General features: G+C 28.3%; 2 protein-coding genes across 6 annotated transcripts; one reads left to right on the top strand and one right to left on the bottom strand.

Moving 5' to 3' along the window:
• Positions 1 to 261: 261 nt before the first annotated feature.
• On the bottom strand, positions 262 to 16,933 carry LOC105259590 (ATP-binding cassette sub-family G member 4). 3 transcript variants are annotated; one of them, XM_025411382.1, is made up of 11 exons: positions 16,829 to 16,933; positions 12,373 to 12,806; positions 9,768 to 9,885; positions 7,897 to 8,080; positions 5,848 to 5,993; positions 5,529 to 5,767; positions 3,867 to 4,126; positions 3,219 to 3,387; positions 2,736 to 2,992; positions 2,376 to 2,530; positions 262 to 717 (listed from the first exon to the last, which is right to left on the bottom strand). In XM_025411382.1, exons 2-11 carry the CDS (start codon positions 12,503 to 12,505, stop codon positions 528 to 530), a joined length of 1,851 nt encoding a protein of 616 aa, XP_025267167.1. In that variant the 5' UTR covers positions 12,506 to 12,806; positions 16,829 to 16,933; the 3' UTR covers positions 262 to 527. The 3 variants fall into 3 exon arrangements, with proteins under 3 accessions (XP_025267167.1, XP_011269923.1, XP_011269924.1); XM_011271621.3 differs by lacking the exon at positions 16,829 to 16,933 and adding an exon at positions 16,181 to 16,271; XM_011271622.3 differs by lacking the exon at positions 16,829 to 16,933 and adding an exon at positions 16,181 to 16,271 and having other exon boundaries at positions 5,604 to 5,767.
• On the top strand, positions 16,295 to 24,798 carry LOC105259589. 3 transcript variants are annotated; one of them, XM_011271618.2, is made up of 12 exons: positions 16,295 to 16,451; positions 17,532 to 18,322; positions 18,402 to 18,607; positions 18,815 to 19,176; positions 19,276 to 21,620; positions 22,260 to 22,442; positions 22,544 to 22,843; positions 22,935 to 23,126; positions 23,547 to 23,660; positions 23,742 to 23,834; positions 23,991 to 24,113; positions 24,491 to 24,797. In XM_011271618.2, exons 2-11 carry the CDS (start codon positions 17,549 to 17,551, stop codon positions 24,090 to 24,092), a joined length of 4,671 nt encoding a protein of 1,556 aa, XP_011269920.2. In that variant the 5' UTR covers positions 16,295 to 16,451; positions 17,532 to 17,548; the 3' UTR covers positions 24,093 to 24,113; positions 24,491 to 24,797. The 3 variants fall into 3 exon arrangements, with proteins under 3 accessions (XP_011269920.2, XP_011269922.2, XP_011269921.2); XM_011271619.3 differs by having other exon boundaries at positions 16,386 to 16,451; positions 17,535 to 18,322; positions 24,491 to 24,798; XM_011271620.2 differs by lacking the exon at positions 23,991 to 24,113.
• The last annotated feature ends 2,359 nt before the right edge of the window (positions 24,799 to 27,157 follow it).

Genomic DNA, 27,157 nt, shown 5'->3' with positions numbered 1-27,157 from the left:
AAAATTTAATATTTTTCGAAAAGAACTATATTTTTATAGTTTAATGAAATATAAATCTTTTTTCAAAATCAATTTTGTCATTCTAATCACGTCTAATTTAGAAAAAAACAACATATTACATGATGACGAAATTTCGATTCTATAAGCTTTAATATGAAAATGCATATTTCGATTAATGAAATTTTATATTAAAATTAAATAAAAATTATATCGATCGAAAAAAATTATTAATACGATAAAATATTATACGATAAAATTTAATAAACCAAATATGCTCGTTTGTCAGCTATAATAATTATCCAATAATGAGAATTGTCTCACATACAAGTATATTACACAATATATGTTACATGCATATTACATACAACTTTTGTATATATTACATATAAGTGTTACATATAATTATTTGGATTTGATAAGAGATAAATCAGTCTTAATAAGTAGATCCTCTTGGAACTTCTTATTTACACAAGTCGCCCACCATTTGCAACACTTATACAAAATTTTCCTTCAGCTATATTGTAATACTATATACGTTTTTTAACTCTTATATTCAATATAATATACGCCATAATATCCAAGGTGATACATAGCAGTATCAGCACTGTCATGTTATACCAGTAATCTACGTGCTTCATACCCACTTCCGAAAGCAGCTTTTCGGGGATAGCGAAATGACAATAATCTGCCGAACACTTCAATTTGGGTCGATCATAGCTACAATTATAAATGATATATTTATATTTCAATTATAATTAATTTAAAAGACAGAAATTTACAATTAGCTTAGTTCTATTTTTTATACAATAACATATAGTTATATCTTTAAATAAAACAGTATAATACGCTTTAGCAGAGAAAATGCTTACTGCTCAAACATAATGAGCTTATAAACACTTATAATAAGTGTTATTGAAATAGAAGTTGATAATTGGCAGCGCACATCAAGGAAACCGCATAAAATTGCTTTGAGTTCGATTTTAAAAATTAAAAAAAATTATTATTTTATAATATTACTTTCGCAATATTGCAGCAACATTTTTAATTATTGTTAAAGTAACGAAATATATAATAATATGTGATACGTGTCTCTTCGTTTGCCGTTATGTAACGATACCGAGTTTAACTAACTCGTACTCAATTTTTCATCATGAATTTCATATAAAACCCACAAATGGATACTGACACAAGATTCAAAGTAAATGTCTGTTTTTCTATCCATTTAGTTTCTAAAAAACTGATTTAATTTAAAATAATTTGTTTAATAATTTCCGTTGTTTTAATTTAGAATATTAAACGAATTATTTAAAATTAGCTAAATATACACAAAGTATTATTGCATATATATTATATTGTTGTGTTGCTACACAATGTTACATTGTAATATTTATGCAGGTGAACACTTTACTGTTACTGTCACAGCAATTATACATTTCACAATGTTTCTGTAAAGTTGCAATTTTATAAAAATATTGTAATCATCGTTGTTATTGCAATCAATGCTGTATGGATTGTTAGCAAATATTTCCATATTATCATATTTATTATTTTTCATTCCAGAAAATTGTCATTATGTTTACATTTCCTCATTATATTTTTAAAAGTATAAAATGTAACCAATAATAATCATAACAAATGTTTTTTTATTCGATACATATGAGAATGCAAAAAGAGATAAAAATATCATGTTACTCCAGCTTTATTATAACATTTATTTTATCATTTTTTGGCATACTATGAACAAAATATAAAAGAAAAAACCTACAAGGACACAGATTGGAATGAAGAAGCATTATTTAAAATTATAACGAAAGTCAAGATATTACAAATATCAATGTATCAATATTTTCTTTGGAAGAAATAGAGAAAGATGCAATTTTTACATATTCAATCAATACATATTACTATCAATACATATACATTTTAGATATTCAATCAATACATTTATTAAATTAAAATATGAGTATTCAGATTTCGTCGAATTTTATGATTAAGAAAAAATTTTTTTTGTTGAACATACTTATCTGAGACAATTTTTTAGGATCACAATTCGGAAGAAAGTATTCCTTAAAATGTTTTTAAAAAGTTGAGCTTAATAATAAGAATAGTTTAAAGAGAATATTTAAGTTTAATAATTAGAATATTTTAATTAATGAAAATGGTTAATTGTAATGTTAGTAAATCTTTGTAAATTTCAAATATCAATAAAATCTGTTCATAAGTGTATTTTGTATTGATGTAAATGTGGAATGTTGCACCGTTTTATCCTATATAATTCAGAATATATAATATAAATCCATTAGAAAATATCACAGAGATTAATCACACGGCGCGCAATTAATCGATTATCAAAATGAAGAGGAAGCAAGTCTTACCCATAAATCGCCATCATGACTCCCTCAAAAGAGTATTTCATAAATGATATATGAAACAGCCAATGTAAGTAGGGATGTGCATCCTTCAATTGCACGAAAAAACCGCTAAATATTACGAACGGCATAATTGCAAATGGTCCAAAAATTACGCTATTCTGTAAATCATTCGACAAAATTAACGTAAAATTATAAAAGCATCAAATGAATCCAATCATAGCTTCTTCAATTTTTCCAAAATAAAAAGAAAAGAAAAAAATAAACTATATACGATTTATTATTCCAGTTTCGTAAAAAACTTTTGATAAAAAAGTGTAAATTTACGACGATAAATTAACTTTGAAACAAAAATGATGAACCAACCTGAACCTTTAAGCCAGACCCTATGATAAGTCCAACCGTTTGACCGACCAGACTATTGGCTAAGCACATGAGCATATATAGTCCAAGTCTTCTGCTTTCGGGAAGCTGATCGCTCATGTAATACACTATGATGGTATAAATAAACGTGGCAGTAAATTGGACGAAAAAATCGGCTAGTTTATTCGCCAAATAGTACGCTCGTAGTTTATACCAACGATTGAAATGCTCGCGCATAAGAATCGGTAATTCCGAAGGAACTGCATGTAAAATTTAATGGCATCACATATTTATAGCCATACATCAAGAGATTTATAATTCCAATGAAAAGTACAGACCAAAAATACATCTATTAAATGTCTATTAAATGTTTATAGTCGTCTATAGACTTCTTTAGCCTATCATTTTTTACTGGGATATATCAAATATAAAGCTTGTCATTCTTATTGAGATTAAATTGCTAAACGCAAATATACACAAACTTACATGTGATCATTGTAGCGCTAAACGCATTGTACATGAGAAACATAATGCTAAAAAATAATAGATTAAAATTATCGAAAACGTAAGCGGCATCCTGACCGATTTTGAAATATAAGGTGCCAGCAAGCACAGCAATCGCCAAGTGCATTAAGATCCGTGAGACTGTTAAAACCTAGACAGAGAAATTAAAAAAAAGAATTTAAAATTTATTAATTCATTATTTTATCGATGTTATTCTATCGATGTTAAGATAAATTATATCGATACATAAATTATTGCGTGATGCACAATGTCTGAAATACAAATTTATATAAAATTCTCAATATAAAATTGTCAAATGCAATCATTATGAACATGCAAGTGTAGTAAATGTATTTTATATCTTTCATTTTACAAAATTTTCATTTGAAATAATTAAAAACGTTGAATTGAAAATAATAATATCAGAAAATACTGATTGTTTCGAAATAAATTAAAATATTAAGCGTAAATTGTACACTAAATATATTTTTAGATGAAACATATTTTATAAATTGAACATATGAATCTCTATTCTTCTTATTAATTATTTATTTATTTAATTAAACACTTGTAAAATTTTCTCTTGCGTAATGTGACAAAGATATGACTTATAATATATAGCAATGTTACCTTATCGCGAATTAATCTAACTGCGTTTCTCTTGACAAGAACGCGAAGCTGCGTCCAGGAACTGACGGCATAATGCGATGTCTGTTTGAACTCCGTTTCGAAAGAATATAATCTTATGGGAGCAATTTGTCGCGGACTAATAATTTCTTCGTTCAAATAAAACTCTTTCGCTGATCTCCATACATTATTTTTGCCATTCTCGATCGATTCCACTAGCCTGGATATATGAGAACCATAATCGCCATTGCATACTTCCATCACTGTCGAAAAAAGAAAATTTTAAACTATATATTAGCGAGCGATTCATATATATTAATTTACTCGTGCAAGAAATTATTTGTAATGCTTTTTTAAATTCTTTTTATACACACATTACACACATTACACACATTACACGTACTTATATACTATTATAGTATAATTTTCAATTTGATTCATATTGAGAAACAAATGTAATTCTATAATATCTCAATTCTTCATTCGCATGAATTGGACATCAATTAAGAGACAAAAATTTTTTTTCGGAACATCTCTAGTTAGATTAATTAGAGTGAAACAGTATATATACATCCCGGCAGGAAAAATGCTCTACTCATTGCTTAAATATAATGAGATTAACAATAAATATTAATGATAATCTATCAAGAAACCATACAGAACTACTCTGAACACGGTTTTACATTTTCAAAAATTATAAAATTTCATTAATTTTTATAGGAAAAAAATTGTAAAATATTTATTGTATTAGTTATTTGTAGAAGTATTTTTTATCATTTTTTATTCCATTAAAATAATTGCTATTAAATTTATACATATGCATATGTTTCTATTGTATTTTTGAAGATATAACTTCTAAAATAAAACGGTAATAGCCATATACAAATGTTTTCTCTATTCGATACATATACTTATAAAGCTGCACTTTTTTTAAAAAATGCAAAAATTTCTCTCGTTAGAATAATATGTCCTAGTTCGATAATATTAAAATTTTTTTTCTAGAACGTACAAAATTATACGAAGAAGCATTGTTAGAAGCAATTAATGGTTAAGACACTATAATTAGGTGTCAATGTTTTTTTTTTTAAAGAAATAGAGAAAGAGAGATATAATCCTTATAAATTATATATTAACTTAAAATATGAATTTTTGTCGAATTTTATAATGCAAAAAATAAAAAAAAAATAATTATATATAAAGTAGGCAATCTTATCTCAGAACCTTGATCTTAATAGATATTGTTAAAGTCATCGTCTTGAATTATTCTGTTCCAAAATTATGCAGTTCCTTGAAAAGTTATGAAACATTAAACTTGGAAAAATATAATCAGAAATGATAAATAAAAATCTCCCTAATTTCGATTTAAAATCAGAAATAGATTTAGATTAAGTTAAAATTTTTTGAGGTGCAGGTATCGGAGAAGGAGCAGAGCCCCTTTGTCAATAACTTTCAGTTAATAACTTTTTACTAAACAACGAGCATCAACTAAATTATTTAACTATTAACAAATCTCATCATAAATGTATTTTATATTAATTTAGGCAAATGTGGGGTGTATTATACTGTTTTACCCGTTTTTTATAAAATATTAAAATGAACAACATACATTATAGCTTTTTTATATTCATTTTACATAGAATCTGTTAAATATAGCTTAAAACTTACAGAAATCAACGGGACTATAATGTGTTGGACAGTGTAATCCTAGACTACTTAAATATGGTACCAAATTTTGTGTACTGCCTGTGTAAACGCAATTTCCATCAGCGACTATGTAAAGATGATCTATCATGTTGAAGAGTGTCGCGCTCGGTTGATGAATCGTACAAATTATAGTCCGTCCCTCTTGCGCTAATTGCTTCAAAAGCGCTAAGCATTGCTTCGAAGTAACGCTATCTAAGCCACTGAAAAGAAATACGTTAAAATACAATCATAGATACAAGATTGATACGTTAGAGATACATCAAGAGATACATGATTTTACCTTGTAGGTTCATCGAAGAACATGACTGGCGGATTATTGATCAATTCGAGCGCGATGGCGAGTCTTTTTCTTTGACCACCGCTGAGCTTACTGGTAAGCGTGCAACGAGATACATCAAGACCCATCACTGTTAATATTTCGTCGATCTGACGTGAAATTAATAAATTCTTAAATATCGTGATTCATGAGAGTGTTGTTACAATCGCATATACAATCTATTAATTATAAGAGGATTATTAAATTTCATTATTGTAATTACAAATATAAAAAATTTTAGAAAACAAATGAAAAAAAACAAACTTGGATTCTTTCATTATTTTTTTAAATATATTATTGTTTTTATTAATATAATAAAAAACTGAAATTTTCTTATATTTCTTTATATAATTCTTGTATTTCGTTTTAGTTTATCTTTTTCTCAAAGTAATTTTGATGAATTAATGATTTTTTATGGTATATTATATCAAACGCAATATGATTCGGATAATTTTCAATTAGATACATAATAAAATTTTTTATTGTGAATCTAATTGAAAATTTTTCGAATTGTTATATTTCGAAATGTTATATTTTGTATAATTATAATCAAAAATCACATTTATTCATTAAAATTACTTTTAAAAAAATTAATTAAATCATAAAAACTTTATTTTTTTATTATATTAAAATAGAGAATAATTAAAGTACATTTTTAAAAAATTATAAATTGTGATTTTGTATCTAAGACAATTGAATAAAAATAATTTATTCAAATTTTCAATATTGATTTTTTGAGAATTTATTTAAATTAATTAATAATAATAATAAATAATTAAATCTGTATGAAATACGATCTATATTAAAATAATTCATTACAGAAGCTTCCAGTAATATTACTGTAATGTTACAACATTGCACATAGCAGTGTAACGTTACAGACATATTACAAAGACATTATTTTACAATATTACTTTAGCAATATTGCAGCAACATTGTAAAATATTGTTAAAATAGCGTTAACACATAATCTTTATGAGACACTCTATAATAATATGTGGCACGTGTTTTGCTTGCTACTACGCGAAGACACCACATTTAACTCACTCGTATTCAATTTCTTTTGTTCAATTTTTAATAAATTGACTTAATTTAAAGTAATTTGTTTAATAATCCGGATTCCTTGTTAAGATTAGAATATTAAACAGATTATTTAAAGTCGAACGGATGAATAGCGAAATAGTTCATTTATTATGTGTATATTCTTATTGCTGAGTGTGTAAGATAATTCATATGTAGATTATCAAGATAAACATTTAATACGAAACATTTAATAAAAATACTAATAGGCGACAAATGTTTTCTAAACACTTTATAAACATTTAAAAAACTTCTATTAATGTTTCTTAATAGATTTAAAAAAAACATTTTATAGAGGTCTAATTTAAAAGTCATAAAAATATTTAATCAATTAAATTTTATGTTTATATTAGCCAATCTCTTTGATTGAAAAGTTGACCTCTCTTTCTGATTTCTTATTGGATTGCATTAGAAATATTATAATATAGAAAATCTGTGTAGATTTTCTATATTACACATTAAATCTTGATTTTTATAGACCTAATTTTTATTATTTTTCATATATTAAGGATATTATGTTGACAAACATATAAGTAATATTATATATATATATATATATATATATAATATAGAAATATTATATTACAATGTAATACATTACAATGTAACATTACACCAACCAATAGTATATATATATATATATATATATATATATATATATAATATTATATATATATAATATATATAATATTGTTTTCTTTTCACAAAAAACTATATTTCATGAAAAAAACATTTCGTTTTTTTTCTATTAATTAATTAATTAATTTTTTCTATTAATCTCTAATTGTAATACAATAATAGGTCACTGTTTCTTCGTAGAAAACAATTCTTTTATATATACATATTTATATTTCTCTCTCAAGTAAGATAATTTTTTCACCAAATAAGAACTTTTTTATAAATGATCAACAGCACTTGTCGAAAAAAACTTACCCTCTGCAATTTTTGATATTTGTCCGATCTGAGTTTGAGATCGGCGGCGACCGACATTGCTTCCTGCACCGTTAAAAGTGGTTGTAGATTGTCATCTTGCATTATATAGGCGGACAATTTTCGAAATTCCGACATATCTCTTTCTCGTTCATTTACCAAGATCTTGCCGGTGACCGAAGTTGTCCTAAGATACATTACATCTTGCTGACTCTCGTATATATCGTAATTTGTGTATTAACATTCACTGTATTTATATATTAGCCGGCATATTATAAAATAAAAAAAATTAAAAAATAAAAATAAAAATTCATAATTAATTATCTGATTAATTAAAATGATAAATACGATTATCGCTATTATTATATATAAAGAAATACGTATAATTTTATAGAACTGTCTCTTTTCTCTCATATAAGTCTATTTCACATACACATATTTCTAATTTCCTTTTTAATGAACGTATTCCAAGCAAATTATTTAAGATTGTATAAGTATAAAAATTGTTACAGGTTGTACTGCGTTCTTTAACAAGAGATAACGTTGGAGCAAGAAAAAAATAAGATTGCAGAAATGCTCAAGAGAAGGAACAAGATAAGAGCGCAGAAAAAGATAAGGACGCAAAACTTATTTATGCGCGCAGACCACAATATCTCGACGCATAGTACGCATCGAGTAGATAAATGCATCTAATAAGCAGCGGACGTGCTGCTAATAAGCAAGCTTCAACATTGATATCGACTAGTGACAAAGAGTATGCCACGTGCGACCTTGAACAAGACAAATTGCGGTGCACGTGTATCATAACTTCACATGCGATCGGTCATGTATATTCATATTATCAGATCATAGTATTAATCTCATTGTATTAATTCTTGCATTATTATTCATCTCTTAATTCGTCATTAATATTATGTTAAAAATGGAGAATGTGATTATTCAAAAAAATAGTCTTGCAATTAGATAGCAACAACTTGTAGGTGCGAAAAATTAACTGAGAGATAAATGATTAGATAATATTATGATATGCATATGTTTTACTCAATGTAATATGTACTTCATGAATATGTACTCAATCAATGTAAATGACAGAGATAAAATTTATATCTAAACTGTTAGTGAAATTTGAAAAGGTTTTTCTGTCCATATTAAGGCTAATTGTTTTGCTATATAATAATTTGTTATAAAGTTTAACTGCACACAGAAAAATAATTTCTCACAAAGATCTAGCTGTAGAAACTCATATTTAATTAATGAAGTTATTAACATTTGGCAAGGGCTCTAAATTTGCCACAAAGTATTACTATAAAAAATTTGCTACAAATTTTACATGTTATAAACATTCTAGCAGATACAAATAGCAATTTTATGTTGCGACATCTAAAAATTTATCTACATGCCAAGACATTTTTTTGAATAATTCGCGAGGACTTAATAAAACTGTAATAAAATACGTGTCTCATAATGTATTCGCATGACTTCAAAGCCAAAGAGACGAAGCAATAATGAAGATTACATGCATAGATAATATGAGATGTGAGAATGTTTTGTGTGAATTCCAGTTTATATTCAAATCGCTTTAGAAAAATCTAAACTAATATAAACATTTCGACAAAACCAGAAAAAATTTTGTTAATTTTTTTCTTCATTCGATATTTGCTTCTGTTATTAATTATATAAATATATATTAATTATGTAAATTGATTAGGACAGTATACATTTTTTTTGAACAGTCATTCGATGATTGTAAATGAACAAATTCCTCTTGTCATCCTTCTGTCTCACAGATATAGGGAAGATTTAGGGTTCTATGATTATTTTTTCGCCGCCACGAGATTAGCTAGGAATGTAGTATATAAAGTGCTTAAACTTACGTGAAACCTGCCAAGATATCCATTAGTGTAGATTTTCCAGCGCCCGAAAGACCCATAATAGCTGTGAGTTCACCGGGTCGAAAATCGCCATTAAGATCCTGCAGTAATTTTCTTCTCTCTACAAAACAAAATAGACGTTATTAATATAGGTTATTAATAATAGGTCGTTATTTGAAAAAAAAGACTTGCAACAACTGATAATTAAGAAAATAATATGGATTCTCGCAAGATAATATGATTTTTACAATGTATGATCAATGTCCTAAATATATGATCTAAGTAAATAATTAAATAATTGTACACGTCAAAGTTTCAAATAAAAATATCTGATTCTTTCATTCATTATGAGTAATAAGTAATACCTTTGACGCTTTGTCAACTTTTAATAACTCGTTTTGTCTGTTTTCGATATATAATTCTTTATCTACTGTAATTTATTCTTAATTTATTCTTAATTTTATCGATTCATATACGTGATTCATGCTTAGTTATGCTAATATCTGGAAAATGCGTGATTTAATTATATTCTGCATTCGAAAAATCAACTTATGCATTAGATGTATATTTGTTTTATATTCGCGATATCAGAAGATGTTATTTAATACTATCAACTATCTTAATTAATATTGTTAGATTACTAATTCTTAAATAATCATGTACTAAGTGAATTATTAATTCTAATATCGTATACCATCTTTAATATAAGATTTTGTATTTTAATGTTAATAATGTCTGTACAAATATATTTTATCTTTAAAAAAAAGAAAACATGAGATTATTTCAAATTGTATTCGGAAATTTTGGGATCTTCTTCCACAGCTAGAAAAGTAATTTTTATCTCGACAATGTATATAATTAAACATCCCAATCTTAAGATTAATAAAGCACACGTCATGCTATGTATCATGCTACATCGCTTTGAAGCAAAATCAAATAAATAGCTAGTATGTATATCTTATCAATTTTCAAGTTTTTCAAGGAATATTTCATGATGATCGATGTATCTTTTTGTATTTTGTTTCTGAAATTATTCTACAATTATTTGTACTCAGATTTTTGCCTCGATTTTTATACTTATGATACAAGCGCTCGAGAATGAGGAATTTATTATTATCTCTTTTTTCTATCAATATCATCATTTAAAATCAATGTCGATAAGATTTCAATTACTTATTTGTTATAATTGATTATTAAATGTGAAAGTTTTTCTGTGTGCCAGATTTCCCTTAGAAATATAGTTAATTATTTTAAGAATATATTTATATACTTCTTTATCAAATTCCATTATGTTAGAATAATTTATCGTTATTGTTATTATTAATATTGTTATAATTATGCATGATTTCATTTGCAAAATTTAATTCGTTTTCTTCAAGAACAAATACGTGCATATATTATTTTCTCATACACACATCATAAAAATTTTTAATCGCATTGTTTCTATTAAGAATTACGACTGCTGTATAATGTCATGTTAATGCACTTATGTACATGGACAGAAAAATATGATACGTATTATAATCATACATATGTTTTCAGACATGTTAATATTCCATAGCATTATAATTTTAAGCAGAATTTGTAATCCATGTTCAATTGCTGTATTCTACTCTGCTCATAATTCTGTCTATCTTACTATTAGATTAGTCAATGATGTTTTTATGACTCGTTTATTTTTTCCAAATATTTACATTGTCTCTCTCTCTCTCTCTCTCTCTCTCTCTCTCTCTCTCTCTGATTTTTAAATAAAAGTTTTAGTTTTTAATAAATTTATTATGTGCATTAAATGCATTACAATATAATGCGAATTTAGGCATATTGTATAGGAAAATTTATGTATATTATATTTATTACGAGTGTTCATGTATTTTATTGTAAAAATTTATTTTTACTATTCTTGCTACTTTAATAAAGCAATGTTATAGGAATTCAGCAATTTAATTAATTGGAACAGCAATGCTCACGCATGTCCCTGATTAATATAAGAGTATTCGCATAACTGATCACACATGCACTTACTTGAATACAGGATGTTCAACATAAAATATTATAAAGTATTTTCTCCAAAATAACATTATAGAAAAAATATTTCAGGCATTATAGAAAAAATATTTCAAAAATTTAAATAAAAAAACATATAGCTGCTCATTGCAAATTTACTTTCTTTTTCACATTTTTTCTTAAAATAATATAACTATATTTTTCTTTACACAAATTTATTCTCGTATAAAAATATTAAGATAAGATAAACTAAAAATGAATATCTTACGGAGATAATTATATTATTAAATTTTTCATCATCTTTATAATTTTCAACGTCGAATATTGAGAGAAAACGATTTGTAAAAAAATTAAAATGGTTCCATTTGAAAAAACGAGATTCATCTTCGTGAACTTGAAAAATCACCTTACTTAAGATTCAAAATTATCACAAAATTATCACTTTATTCTCTCTCGGTTAGACCTTGTAAATTTTATCTGAGACATTTTTCGTACGACAATAAGTTTGGAGAAAATATCTTCTAAACACTTTATATGAAACACCGTGTAGAATTTGTTTGAAGACATTATATCGGTGAATTTAATATTATATGCACATATGTACCCTTGGTCAAAATTCCTCGCCGTACGCTGTACGATATGTCCTCGAAGTGCAAGTAAAGCGACCTGTCGACGTCCGTGCACGATCGACGCCGCGGATCACGCCTCTTCTCTGCAAATTCCAGTTCAGCGCTCATGCTCGTCGCTCCGTTCACGTCGTCGTCGCGTCGCCGCCGACCTTCCACGAGAGAATTTTCTCGCCGCGCGTTTTCCTCGGCACGTGTATGTGCATTCACATCTCCCTCGCCTGTCCCGCTTTCTCTTCCACCGACTGACTCTGCCAGATGTAAACTCCGCCGCCGTTCGAGTCTACCCGCGCCTTTATCAGCGCTTACCTGTTCGTCTGCGGCGCTGACGCGTGCGTTTCTCGCGTCCCAGGCGCTCACCGGTGTTATCCGAATGTATAATCTGGGTGAAGAGGATGGACGAAGACAGATTCTTCAAAAAAAAAAAAAAAATCAATACATTTTTATCATACATATTATTATATTTAAAATAATTTAAAGTAATTTGTTTAATAATTTTAATCCCCCTTGCCAGGACGTAGAATATAATTAAAATTATTTGAAATCAAACGAATGAAATAATTCATTTATTGCGTATTGAAATATATTTTTGTTATCCGAATGTATAATCTGGGTGAAGAGGATGGACGAAGACAGATTCTTCAAAAAAAAAATCAATATATTTTTACCATACATATTATTATATTTAAAATAATTTAAAGTAATTTGTTTAATAATTTGAATCCTCCTTGCCAGGACGTAGAATATATAGTTAAGATTATTTGAAATCAAACGAATGAAATAATTCATTTATTGCGTGTATTGAAATATATTTTTATTACTGAATGTATGTGAGATAGTCGTATATAGATCATCAAGATAAACGTTTATATAATAAAAAGCACTAATAGATTTTTAAACCTTTTATAAATCTTTAAATAAACATCTTATACAGACCTAATTTAAAAGTCACAAAAACATCGATTAAATTTCATGTCTATATCGATCGATCTCTGATTGAAAAATTGTTGATTCAATATCTCTTCAACTGATAATTTTTTACTGGATTGCATTTTATAATTTCATTAATAAAAAAAAAAATCTACACACATTAAATCCTGTGGCTGGCTATTATAGACTTAATTTGCTAATTTTTATACATTTTTCTAGATTTTTTTAATACAATTTTTAGACATGAATTATATTATTAATATAATAATATAATTATAATTATTATATATAATATGTGTGTGTCTATAATTTTTTTCTGTGCTGTATCTAGGCATAACATAAAAATTTATACAAATATGGAAATATCGCGGAAGAAATTTTATTATAAATAATCTGAATCTTTTCTTGATAATTATTAGATTTTGCTAATCTTGTCTTAAAGATATCATCTTCTTGTTGATTGTGTATAAATGATTACAATTTTATAAAATTTAATCATGAAAATATACAGATATATGTATATATATGTCCTTTGCTTTCTAGGAACAAAAATTCCGATATATCACTTTACATTTACACGAGTATTAATATATTATTGTGTCTCATTGTATTTTTTTCCCCCGAAATTGTTCGATCAACCAATTAGAACTAAAGAGATTTCGTTCTGATTGGTTCGAACGATGCACCTAGATTTACCTAGATCTACCTAGAATACTGATCTATAAAATAAGTAGTTTTCTTGCGTTTATATTTTAAACTGGAGATCTAGAAACGACGTTCCCACGACGCTTCCTCCATTTAACACATGTAACGTGCTGATAATACATCAATAGTGAATCGAGGAGAAAAATCAATTTTCTGTGAGGTAAGTAAATAATTTTCTGTGAGGTAAGTAAATAACGATTATAAAATCCGTGAATTCGTCCATTTTATCAAAGGCCATGTGTTATCATCGCGACTCGTTAGATAAGGTTTATCATTCTCAAGAATATCTGCAAGTACCTCATGTTCATATACACTATCTTCTTGTGTAAAAATAGTTTAAGTGATAAACTTAAATTCTGTCAAAAAAGAATGAATATTTACAGATTCGCCGGTATAAAAAAATTCAATTTTGTAAAACATGTAGAGTGAAAAGAATGCAAAATATTTTTTTTCCGAAAAACATGAGAGAGTTTAATATCACGCGATGTAACTTTTTTGTGTTCGACAAAATATCTTTATACCTGCGAAGAAGACAAGATAATAAATTCGCGAGGGAAAAGAATGTATGAATTAATATAGTAATTGATAAGAGACCAAATATTATAAGAAATACGTACATCGATTTTTTATTCCGTGAATTCAAATAGAAACATACATGTGCAAATTATTAGGACTAATCATTCCTCAGCGTTATCTTCATTCCAACGTGGCCGTAGGCAAATATACATAATATTAGATTATTAATTCTCCAAGTTTTGGGGAAATACTATAAAAATGTTTCTATAAAATAACCACAAAAATATTTCTATGAAAAACATGTACTAAAATATCTTTCCCATGCGCAGAAGCCAATGTAATAGATAATTAATAGATAATTAATCCCAGCAAACACCAAGTAACATTTATGTAATTGTTAGTTGTAATTTTCTACTCAACAATATATAATATTACATGTTATGTAATTGTTATATTGTTGGGTGGAAAATTATAATTAATAATTATATAACTTATTTGGTGTTTGCTGAGTTAGTTAGGAGAATTTGGCTCAAATAAATAAAAAATTAAATCAAAATTGACACATAAGAATCACAACGCGGTAAAGTTAAAAGTAATTACTTTAATTTTAAATTCGAAATAAACCCAAAATTATTAATAAAAAGGAAATGTTATTTCTTCTCTGCGCTCCAATTAACCGCGTTGAAACTCTTATGTGCCAATTTTGATTTAATTTAATGTAATAGATATGTAATAGATATGTAATTTATAGTTATTCTAACTAGTTACATGATGACAAATTTAACCCACACAGCATAAAACATTGCTGCAATATTGCGGCAATATTACAACAATATTAATAATATTGCTGCAATATTTTGTGTTGTATGGGAACTAACTTGTATTTAATTTTTTCGACAGATGAATCAATGATTTTTCAACCAAAGAGATCGATTTTGACATAAAATTTTATCATAAAATCATAAAATTTCATCGATTAAATGTAACTTTTAAATTAGAACCCAGCAAACACCAAGTAACAATTATATAACTGTTAATTATAATTTCCTACTCAACAATATAACTGTTACATGTTATATAACTGTTATGTTTTAAATAACAATTATATTGTGGAGTACATGTTTTTCATAGAAATATTTTTATGGTCATTTTATAGAAACATTTTTATAGTATTTCCCCAAAACTTGGGGAGAAACTTTATAGAAACATTTTTATAGTATTTCCCCAAAACTTGGGGAATGTGTAAAGAAAACACATAATAGTTTCTAAAAAAAATATGTAACTTGCAATTAACAATTACATATTTTTTTCTCAAAAACAACTATGTTTTTTTATCTACTTAATGAAAAGTACTCAATGAAAAAATACTTAATTATAGTGTTTTAAAATATGCAAAACCATATAGGATGTTCCATTTAAAAAATTCAAGGTAACCTTCATGTGACCTTCCAGCGACTATTCAAGATCAAACCATTGCCACCATTTTATAGCTCTGTTTAAACCAAACAACTTTTATTTGAAACATTTTTCTCTAAAATGCTTTATTTTTTAGATATTCGACCGTTTCCGGACTTTTCGAGGACCCTGTATATATTTCATTATTGGCGCCTACTGTACACATACACACATACATACGTATATTGGCCTACGTGACAAACGGCAAGAATCCGAATTTGGAACGCCGTCGGTAGATGTCGCTAGCGGTTGCGAGCGGTCGCGAGCGGGGCCGACACAAGCGCCACCTCACTGCGCGTACGACGACGACGCTGCGCGGCTCATCCGCTGCTGCACATCAAAACCCGTGTGTTGTGTCAAAAATCGCGTGTGGTGATTATTAGAGCAGCGAGGTCCCTTCTCGCGGATGATGCTACCGATACAGGAGAGGTGATCGTACATTCGGGCGCGTGTAAGTGACCCGTCTTATCTGTCTTTTAACAGTCAAGCACTGCAAAGGGCGATTTATCATCCGTCACGGTTCTCCTCGAATGTCCGTGCAATCACGAGCTCTCGCGAGCCGTTCATCTCGTCGTCACTCCGTTGATTCGTTCGATCGAGAAAATATCCTAAACGGGGAATAATCGCGTAGCGAGCATCCCCAAGAGTCACGATCGAACGGATCCTTCGCGTTGCGCGAGAGAAAGATTCCCGTAACAATAGATAACTACCATTTTGTTTATGGATCCCCTTTCTCTCTTCCTCCCCTCCTTCTCTACCACCCTCACGTTTCGTTCTAAAAACATCGAACCTACCTACGATTTCGAAATATTAAAATCGTGCACGTACCTTTTTGCGTCTTTTTTTTTTTTTATCTCGGTTCTATGATGATCCCAGTTGCTGTCTAATTTCTCGATGCTTCTCGTGATTTGACAGGCTTGAAAATGTGCACGATTATACTATCACTTGCATGCATTGATGCACCTAAAGATGCATCCGCGTGTAACGAATCACGATGAATGAAATGCATCGTAACGAGCGTTTATATTTAGCTAATGCATCGTGACAGGAGCGTTTTTCGATATATAAATATTTAACTAGGTACAATCGTTTTAAATCGGATTAAAACGATGCTAGTATTATTTAAGTGTGAATTATACTAGATTGTCAATAAATTTTTGTACGGTATCGTTTTCTTTCTTTTTTTTTAAATGAATAATAATCTGTTTTATAATGAATTATTATTTTTATAATAAAAGTTATTATCAAAATTGAAATCAAACATTTTAAAAATTTTAGGTGTGATATTTTTGACTTATATTAAAAAAGGGAAGATAAAAAATAGATGTTTTTTAAAACAAATTTTCACAGCATATACATTTTTCTTATACTTAATCACACAAAAAGATCAAAAATAATAGTTAAAAGACGAAAAATAATTTATATATAGTACTATAAAAGTAAAAAATAATTACAATATTATTAAAGTCATTTAAAAATTATCTTTAATTACTATATCCATTGAATATTTAAAATTATCTTTGATTTGCAGCAGTAATAAATTCAACAATGGCCAATAATTCAAGAGGAATACCTCGCATACAGGTCTTTCGACCAACGTATGAGGAATTTAAAAATTTCACAAAATATGTGGAATATATGGAGAGTCAAGGAGCTCATAAAGCTGGTTTGGCAAAAGTAATACCGCCACCTGAATGGGTCCCAAGGAAAACGGGCTACAACTTAGACGAGCTAGATCTCACTATCCCAGCGCCAATCTGTCAAGTTGTCACTGGAAAGCAAGGGCTTTATCAACAAATCAATATTCAAAAGAAATCAATGACCGTCCAAGAATATAGTAAATTAGCCAATTCTGAACGTTATGTTACTCCTCGTCATTTTGATTACGAGGATCTGGAGAGGAAATATTGGAAAAACATAACATATGTAGCACCGATATATGGTGCAGATGTGTCTGGTTCTTTGACTGATCCTGATGTAAAGGAATGGAACATCAATCACTTGGGAACGATTTTGGATTATGTTAATAAAGATTATGGTATATCCATTGATGGAGTCAATACAGCTTACCTGTATTTTGGAATGTGGAAAACCACATTTGCATGGCATACGGAGGATATGGATCTTTATTCTATAAATTATCTTCATTTTGGTGCGCCCAAAACATGGTATGCCATACCTCCAGAACATGGACGTAGATTAGAGAGATTAGCCAGTGGTTTTTTTCCATCGAGTTATCAAAGCTGCCAGGCTTTCTTGCGCCATAAAATGTCTCTAATATCTCCTCAAATATTAAGACAATATTCTATTCCATGTAATAAGGTAAGTGTTTTTCCATTTATGCCACAATTGTGAATTCTAGATATTGTTCCTGGCTACTTCACAGTTTTCATTTTCACAGATAACACAAGAAGCTGGAGAAATAATGATTACATTTCCATATGGTTATCATGCTGGTTTTAATCATGGATTCAATTGTGCCGAATCCACCAATTTTGCAGCACCTAGATGGGTAGAATATGGGAAGAGAGCCACACAATGTTCGTGTAGTAAAGACATGGTCAAGATATCTATGGATACTTTTGTTAAACGCTTTCAACCAGAGAGGTATAAATAATATCCTAAACTTATTTAACATTTTATATGATTATATACACAATATATATATATATATATATATATATATATATATATAGTGGGCAGAGGAAAATATATATATATATATATATATATATATATACATACATATATATGTTAAAATATGATATAGTATCTCATAATATAATTTGTATAATATTAATTCCAATGACATAGGTACGATTTATGGCTACGTGGTGAAGATATTGGTCCCCATCCTGAAGATCCTAGGCAAACTGCTGCACCAATGCCGTCGCAAATGGATCTATTGTGTAGCAGCAGTAACAATGGTCAATTGCCACAAAGCTATCTGAATGCAGCACCGAAAAATAAGCGACACATGATTCATAAGAAAAAAATTATTGACACAAATTCTGGTGTTAATATGGAAGAATTAGTGAATCGTGTGGATATTCCTGCGGATATTAAAAAAGCTTTGCAAGATCTCGAATTTGAAGAAATAGAGGAGCCATTAGATGAGCCAGACGAACAACAGTTGCAAGTTTTAGAAGATATCTGGTTAAAAGCAGGAGAAATGGGTAAGAAATATTGTATGATATATTTTTATTTTAATCAATGTAATCGATGTAGTTTTATTTATTTTTTCATTTTTATCAATTTGAAATACCTTTTATTAGATGTTGAGGAAGCGTCTGTGTATGATGATGGTTATAATCGCAAGAAGAGCAAAAAAAAGAAGAGAAAACAAAGTGGAAGTAGAGAAAAAAAATTGAAGATGGAATCAAAATCTAAAAAGGAAGCTAAAATTATTAATACACAGAATGTGGATGATGTAATTAAAATTGAAATAAAAACTGAAGTTGAAGACATAAGTACTTTTGAAGATATATCCCAGGAAAATAGCGATGAAATTCCTGTGATTCAAGGAAATTACAATGACAATATTATAATAGAAAACGAACCCACGGAAGATCCTCTAAAAATAGATTTTGAATCTGTCGATAAATCTACCAAAAAGAGGAAAAAGCATTCGAGTCACAGTGGGCAGAGGAAAATAAGATTTAAAAATTTCAAAGGTAAATCTAAACATGATAATATACCATTCTATGGTCATCCTTTAGATATGTCAAATGCTAATGTACAACATAAAAATATGATGCTACCTGAGCTTCATAGTGTTCATACTGTAAAAGATATATCTAACAATGAAGAAAAAGTCAATGCATTATCTGAAAATATTTCGTTTGATAATGAACATTGTATGACAAATATGAAAGATAAAACTACTATAAATATAACTAATAGTAATCAAATGACAAATTTTGACTGCAGCAATGACAATGGCACAGAAATAGTAATGAATAATACAGTGGAAAATAAAGCGATAAATACTTGTTTCTTAAAAGATATCAAAAATAATACTTGCAAAATAATACTAAATCCTTCCCTAATGAAAAAAAATTATAATGCTATAGTACAAAACAATTCTGGATATCAAAATGAAAGTACAAAAGCTATTATTCATGCGAAACCGGATACAAAACTCAAACCTATAATGCCCATGGAATATGGAGCAATAAAAAATAAGAATTTGATCAAACCATCTCGATTAAGTATACTACCTCAAATACCAATGAGAGTTTCACAGCCTGAAAATACTGCTGCAAGTCAAAACACTTTGTTGCATCAAACTATGGATATTACGATCTTGCCAGATCCTTCTGCGTTTATTTCAAACAATCCTCCGGTTTTAGAGAATGAGAATGAATTAGAAGCGTCCCACGTTGGAAATGATAATACATTTAGTAATAGTTTACCGCAGTTGGATAATTTTTCGCCTGGCATTGCTTCAATTAAATCAGAAGACAACTTCTTACTTTCCAACAATTACTTAAATCGACCAATGTTTAATCAACTCAACAACAAAATGAGATCGGAAAGAACTACATCTGTGGAAAGCGGAGGAAAGAAATTCTGGACAGACAATCAGTATATCCGTCATTCGGAAACTGAGTCTAAACCGGCGCCTAGAACGGTGAATAAAGGCAATATTCAAATTCAAAAACCTCCTATTCAAATACCTTATGTACCAAATACGATGTTGTCACCCTCTTCAGTCATACGTAATTATTCTTCACCCACATCTATTAATAACATGACATATCTTCAAAATTCTAATGCATTGGCCATCATAAATTCTGCATCTGCAATTGTTCCAAATATCTCGAAACAAGCTACTACCAAGAATGCGACGCGCCAAAAGTCGCAAAAGAGACAAACCTCACGTAAAAAATCATCTTCGAAGAACGACAAATCGAATAACAACACATTTATGAATACATCTCGAACAAATGTTACGAGTACCTCCATCGGAACGCAAGTCAATAATCCTATCGACGTGTCTGCATTGAACTATAATCTGTCTAATGAGGACAACGTTTCATCGCAAATTACAAATACGCAAGATACAATATGGAATAGGTATTCCTTGATTGAGAGGAACTCTGCTGTAGGTGATGTGCAACTTAACGAGAGCGAAAATATATCAAGTTCAAATATATCCGACAATACAGAAGACTCGATAAAAATATCAATTAATACTCATCCACATTTATCCTCCTCTAAAGAAAAACAAATATCTATCTTGAGAAAGAAGCCCAAAGAAAAGTTGAAGAAATCTACAACGAGAAAAAAGCAAATAACAGCGACTATTGCTCCTGCGCTTGAAATTACGAGAGATCAAAACGACGCAAAATCAACGCAATCCATCGATGTGTCGCAATTCAGTTGCAGTTCCCAACCAATCACGTCGATGATACCGGGACACATTTCAGAGATGATTTATCCGAATATACCAAATAATGATCTGCTGAGAGCGTTCAATAATTATTGGAGCGCTCAAGTCTCTCATTGTGCAATATGCGCTACTTTTGCCTCGTGTACGAGTGGAAACAGCAGAGTGATGCCACCTGATTGGAGATATTGCCAATCGACTACGTTACCTGAAAACACGCCGATATGGGTGAGGAAAATAGAAGTTTAATGATTAATTATTAATTTGTCTCTCTCTTTCTCTTAATTAAATTAATGTAAATGTATGCAACAAATGTATGCAATTAGACAAATATTTTAAGATATTAAATGAGTAATTTATTAGATATATGAATAAGTTTTACACTATTTTATAAAATTTAATGTTTATTAACAAATTACACATGTACAGTTCAATCATGAAAATAATCCCCATCATTTTTCAGCACTTACTTCTATTTTTCAGGTAAATTATAGATTCTGAATGGATAGAAAATCTGATTTTTACTTACAAATTCATTAAGCTATTTTCTTATTTCTTTGATATTTGTAAATTTTATATCAGACAAGATATGCTACGTCAGGACAAATAATAGTCAAAGAAATAACAAAATTAATGAATTCATCACAAGTTAAAACCAAACTTTCTATCTCTTCGGAATCTATAATTTACTTGGAAGATGGAAGAAAATGCTGAAAAATGTGATTATTTTTATGATAGAACAGTATGTGTATAATTTATTAATAAATGTTGAATTTCATATAAAGTGGAAAATTTATTTGTATACTTAATATATATATATATATATATATATATATATATATATATATATATATATGTACACATCAGGTGTCTGCCAATATTTTTGCGGCCAATTCCAAGGAACAGGCTATGGAGCCGGAAAACAACAAACTTTTACGGTGTAGAGAATGCCACGTGACTGTTCATGCATCCTGTTACGGCATAACTATATTACCTAAGGATATTCGAAATTGGGCCTGTGACAGATGTAAGGCTGGTAGAAACGATGTGGTACGTGTTGAAAAATCATCTATTTTTTTTTCCTTTTTTTCTCTTTCTCTATCTCGTTAAATACCCATTTTATCTAATCTCACTTTGTCACAACAAACTAGATGTGTTGTTTGTGCCCGATGTTCGGCGGTCCTTTGAAACGTACCAGCGATAGCCGATGGGCACACATCTTGTGCACGCTTATGGTACCGGGAGCCACTTTCAAAGATGCCATAAATAAAGATCCCATCAATGTGTTAACGATTATGGCGGATTCGTGTCACAAGAAGTGTTGCTTCTGTGGGCAAGATGGTGGAGCGTGCCTGAAGTGTAATCAATGTACCAACGTGTTTCATCCGTCCTGCGGTCTCGCGGCGGGTGCCACGTTTATCATACCGGTATACAACTCGCAGGAACTACAGGTAGAGTCTTATTGATAATCATACAACTACACGAAAGCGCACAGGAAAAATATTAACAGGAAAAATATTATTTAATCTACGCCATTCATAGGTAACATGTAACGGACATGACGAAGGCAAAGGGAAAATACCACAAATACGGCAGGGTGAGGTTGTTTGGGCAAAACATCGAAATACCAGATATTATCAAGCCAAAGTCAAGTCTATTCAGGACATTCTTTTTTACATGGTTACATTTAACGATAACAGCTTCAGCGATGATTTGTTTCCCTCTGATATAATCGTAAGTTTTTGTGCAGTTTATTTTGTCAAATTATTAACTTAATCTCTCTCCCTCCCTCCCACTCTTCTTCCAATCTTCCCTCTCTCCTTCTTAATCTCTCTCTTTCACTTTGTCTGTTTGTCTGTCAATAACTATTATAACTGTTTGTCTGTCTATAACTATTATACAGTTTTGACCTAGTTTAAGCCAATCATTAATATTAAGGCATATTAAATATTCGAGCAATCATCCAATAACCAATTTACTAGTTATTTACTAACTAATATGCGTATTAAATAATTGATAAAATTAGGTCTTTATTTGTGCTCTATTCTTTGTCTGAAGCTTATTAAAATAAAAATTGTAAACAAAATGTATAAAAATATATATTTTTTGAGAAATCTACTTTGTAGGCTTATTATTGAAATCTTTTATGTTTAGAATTACGATCCTGGAAATACACCACCACTCGGAGCCGCTGTAACTGTAAACTGGACAGATGGGCAAAAATATGATGGTGTCTTCGAAGGTACAAATCATCAGATAATGTTTACTGTAAGTAAATGTGGTATTATGATTTGATAATTTATTTCTCATATTAATCGTTTAATTATTAATAATCATTTTTCTGTTTAGGTGATTTTCGAGGATGGCTCGCAACTTGTTTTAAAACGCAATGAAATTTACAGTTTACATGAAGATATGCCAAAAAGAGTGCGTTCCCGTTTGGTGAGTTTAGTCTGAGATTACTATCATAATGGATAGCATCTCTATCAACGTGGCTTATTTCATTCATTTTAATATGATATTTTATATTCCTTCTGTTTTAACATCTACGTTATATTCTTATGTTTATTTTTCTGTTTTTCTGTTGGTTTATTAAAGTCTATTGCGACTGAAATGAAGCATCGATCTCATCTTTATGGCTTAGAAGATGAAACGGAGGCGCAAAGAAAAGCGAAATATACAATGAAAGTTCACGATTGAGGAGAGATATAGTTTTTAAATGTAAATAATTATTAAGTAAAAGCAGTATATAAAATTCTTTATTGTAAATAGTAGGCATAAAAATTATATTTTACAATCGTAATTTTATGTGTGTGGTCTTTCTTTAATAACTTGACTTCAATTTCAAATTCATCAAGTAAAAATCTTTTTCCCTTATATATTTAATCATTTTTATTTTATTTAACTAATATTTTCAATAAAAATTATATGTCTCATTCATGTTAAATTATTAATTTGCAGTATTGTGCCTATATAATTATGGGAAATATTCCATAAAAAATATAGGCTACTAATAGTATTATGTGTATAAAATAGGTTACGGCGGGATTATTTGAATAGAATAAAATTAATTTTCAATTTTTTTACAATTGTTATAGCGCCACTAAACAAAAGAATAATCTTTTGAAAGACTTTTTCCATCGCATCGCTCAAACGAACAGCATCTCTCCAAGCACGTGCGTTAAATCTTAATATTAGCCAATAAAATGCTTCACTATCCAAATTGCCCCGCTGTACTCTATTTATATAACTGCTGTTTCGACGGCACCAATGAAAGATATTTAAGTATTACAGTTTCGACAAAACTCTTTCGGCCCGAAGCTAAATTGTATTTACAAAAATATTGTATTGTTTAAAAATTTAAAAAAAATAAAATTCTGGAGACATAAATTAGAGTTCTGAAATTTATAATTCTATTCTTTTTTTCTTACTTCCACAGAGAGAAAAAAAATATATATCTCCAAATTATAAAAATAAAAGTTGCAGATTTATTAAATTCCGTTTCATTGGTACCATCGGTCTATTTAAATAGATTGTGCATCAATGTATTTTTAATTTTTTTTCAAATTGGGCATCACTGAATGATGAAGCATTATCTGTAAATTAAAGCGTTTCACATTTTATAATAAGGAGATTCAAAATTTAGTATCCCATAAAATTACAAATCAGAGAAATTTAAAAAATGATACAATATACCTATATTAATGAAAAACAAATGTTAAAATTTATTAAGTAGTATTTCTTAAGTATACAAGTATCTATATAAATCTTCTTTCCATAGTAAACAACACGATATGAATTTGATGATATTGTGATTAGTAGTCCGGATCTCGGTGCCATTTATATATATAATATATAGAAATATTATATATATATATATATATATATATATATATATATATATTATATATATATTTATATTATATATATATATATATATATTATATATTATATAAAATATAATAGAAATATTATATATATATATATATATATATATATACATATATATAATATTTGTCATTAATGTATGTGTATTTGTATTCTATCCTCTTTGCTACGTTAGACCGGCGCGGCGTAAACGATACTGCTTTTCGTTCGGCCGCTAGCATGCATTTGGAGTGGAGAAAACGGTACCAAAATCCGGATTCTGATGATTAGTATACTATTTTATTTAAAAAAATATATATCAATATATATATATATATATATATATAGAGTTGCATTAATGTTGTAATCATATTGTACAAGTTTTGTTTGTCAAAGTCAAATATTTAAGCAACTGAAAGATTGAAAAAATTTAACGATGTTTTACAAAACTCTTGAGATATTTTTGAAATCATAAATTATGAATTTCCGTCAGTAGCTCATCATTTTTTATTAACAATCTATCCAAATAGAAATCAGTAAAACTTCATGAACAGTTGGAAAAATGATTATTATTGCTGATGATTATTATTTTATCGTACAGAATGTGTTGTATTGTATTTAAGAAAAAACGATAAATTAAAGTAAAAATTATAAATTTATCTTATGTTGTCTAAAAAAATATTTATACCAATTTTATCTGAATTTATATTTACACACAATAATGTATATAAAAATGAAAGTTTATAATATGAGTATTATATTAAACATGCAATTTTATATTTATTGTCACTTGTAATATTCCATGGCATAAATGTAATGTTATGTAAATAGCTACAGCTTCATATGATTAACATTGTGAAAAACATTATTTTATACATTGGTGAGTCTTTCACTAATTTTATTTCTAGTCGCTACTTTTATTCTATTTTAATACTTAAAGTTACAAGAAAGAATAAGTTATTAAAAGATACAGTATTATCTTCCTTATAGAAGCTACAATAGAGCAATATCGATCTTTATACGTGCATTTTATGGCACTTACTTATATATAAGAAAATGACGAGCAACAAAAAATATCCTCAAGAATCATGTTAATATACGAGTAATGAACAAGACTGCGATTATTGTTAATACAATAGAAGTAACTGCAGGTAATGCTTAGTTATTTATGATTGTATGAGCTCATTATAATTAAAACGATAAATATATTAGTATATCTTCCTGTGTATTGATTCTGATTAAATTTAAAGTGAAATATAAATATACCTACAGTAAGTTATCTGTCAGTTTGTTACAGTAATTGCTTAAAAATACTTTTACTGGACATAAATTCTATTTATAGATTCTATAAGAAAAAAAAAAAGTATATATATATATATATAATGTCACATAAATGAACAAATTTTTAAAACGAAATTGTAATTGTATAAGCTAATTTCCACAAAAATGTTTTGAAAAAATAGATTTCTTATAGAGCTTACATTGCTCAAATTATAACGCAAAATATATCATTGTTCATTGCTACTATATGTACATATCTTAATTAATCTTTAAAGATTAATTATGATTTTTTGGATAATAATACTTTATAATTACACATAATGTTTGCACAAATTATCATAATGTACATAAGTTATAACACAGATATATATATATTGTAGTTAAAAATTTAAATAACACAAGTATTAGGATTAAATTATATTATAATTGATTGAATGATGAAATTTCTTCGTTCTACATTGTATAAGAATTCTATTAATATATATTTAAATGTAGAAATTATACATAAACAAATGCCAGTGATGGAATAAAGACAAGAAACTAAATGCATATTTTTAACAACTTTTAGTGTTCTTTTATCACGTATAAAAAATTATTTTTTAACATAAAATTAATAA

This window comes from Camponotus floridanus, unplaced genomic scaffold, assembly GCF_003227725.1.
Source record: "Camponotus floridanus strain SB8 unplaced genomic scaffold, Cflo_v7.5 scaffold4, whole genome shotgun sequence".
NCBI lineage: Eukaryota > Metazoa > Arthropoda > Insecta > Hymenoptera > Formicidae > Camponotus > Camponotus floridanus.
Note: the sequence above shows the minus strand (reverse complement) of the source record. Positions and strands in the feature narration are given on the sequence as shown.

Excerpts from the sequence above, each read along its gene's own strand:
- LOC105259590 (XM_025411382.1), bottom strand. The coding sequence starts at position 12,505 with ATGAGCGCTGAACTGGAATTTGCAGAGAAGAGGCGTGATCCGCGGCGT. Across the intron at positions 9,886-12,372 it reads GCGAGGAATTTTGACCAAGG|AGAGAAGAAAATTACTGCAG; the intron begins GTACATATGTGC and ends TTTGTTTTGTAG. Across the intron at positions 2,993-3,218 it reads TAGCGCTACAATGATCACAT|TTCCTTCGGAATTACCGATT; the intron begins GTAAGTTTGTGT and ends TTTTACATGCAG.
- LOC105259589 (XM_011271619.3), top strand. The coding sequence starts at position 17,549 with ATGGCCAATAATTCAAGAGGAATACCTCGCATACAGGTCTTTCGACCA. Across the intron at positions 22,443-22,543 it reads AGGCTGGTAGAAACGATGTG|ATGTGTTGTTTGTGCCCGAT; the intron begins GTACGTGTTGAA and ends ACAACAAACTAG. Across the intron at positions 23,835-23,990 it reads AAAGAGTGCGTTCCCGTTTG|TCTATTGCGACTGAAATGAA; the intron begins GTGAGTTTAGTC and ends GGTTTATTAAAG.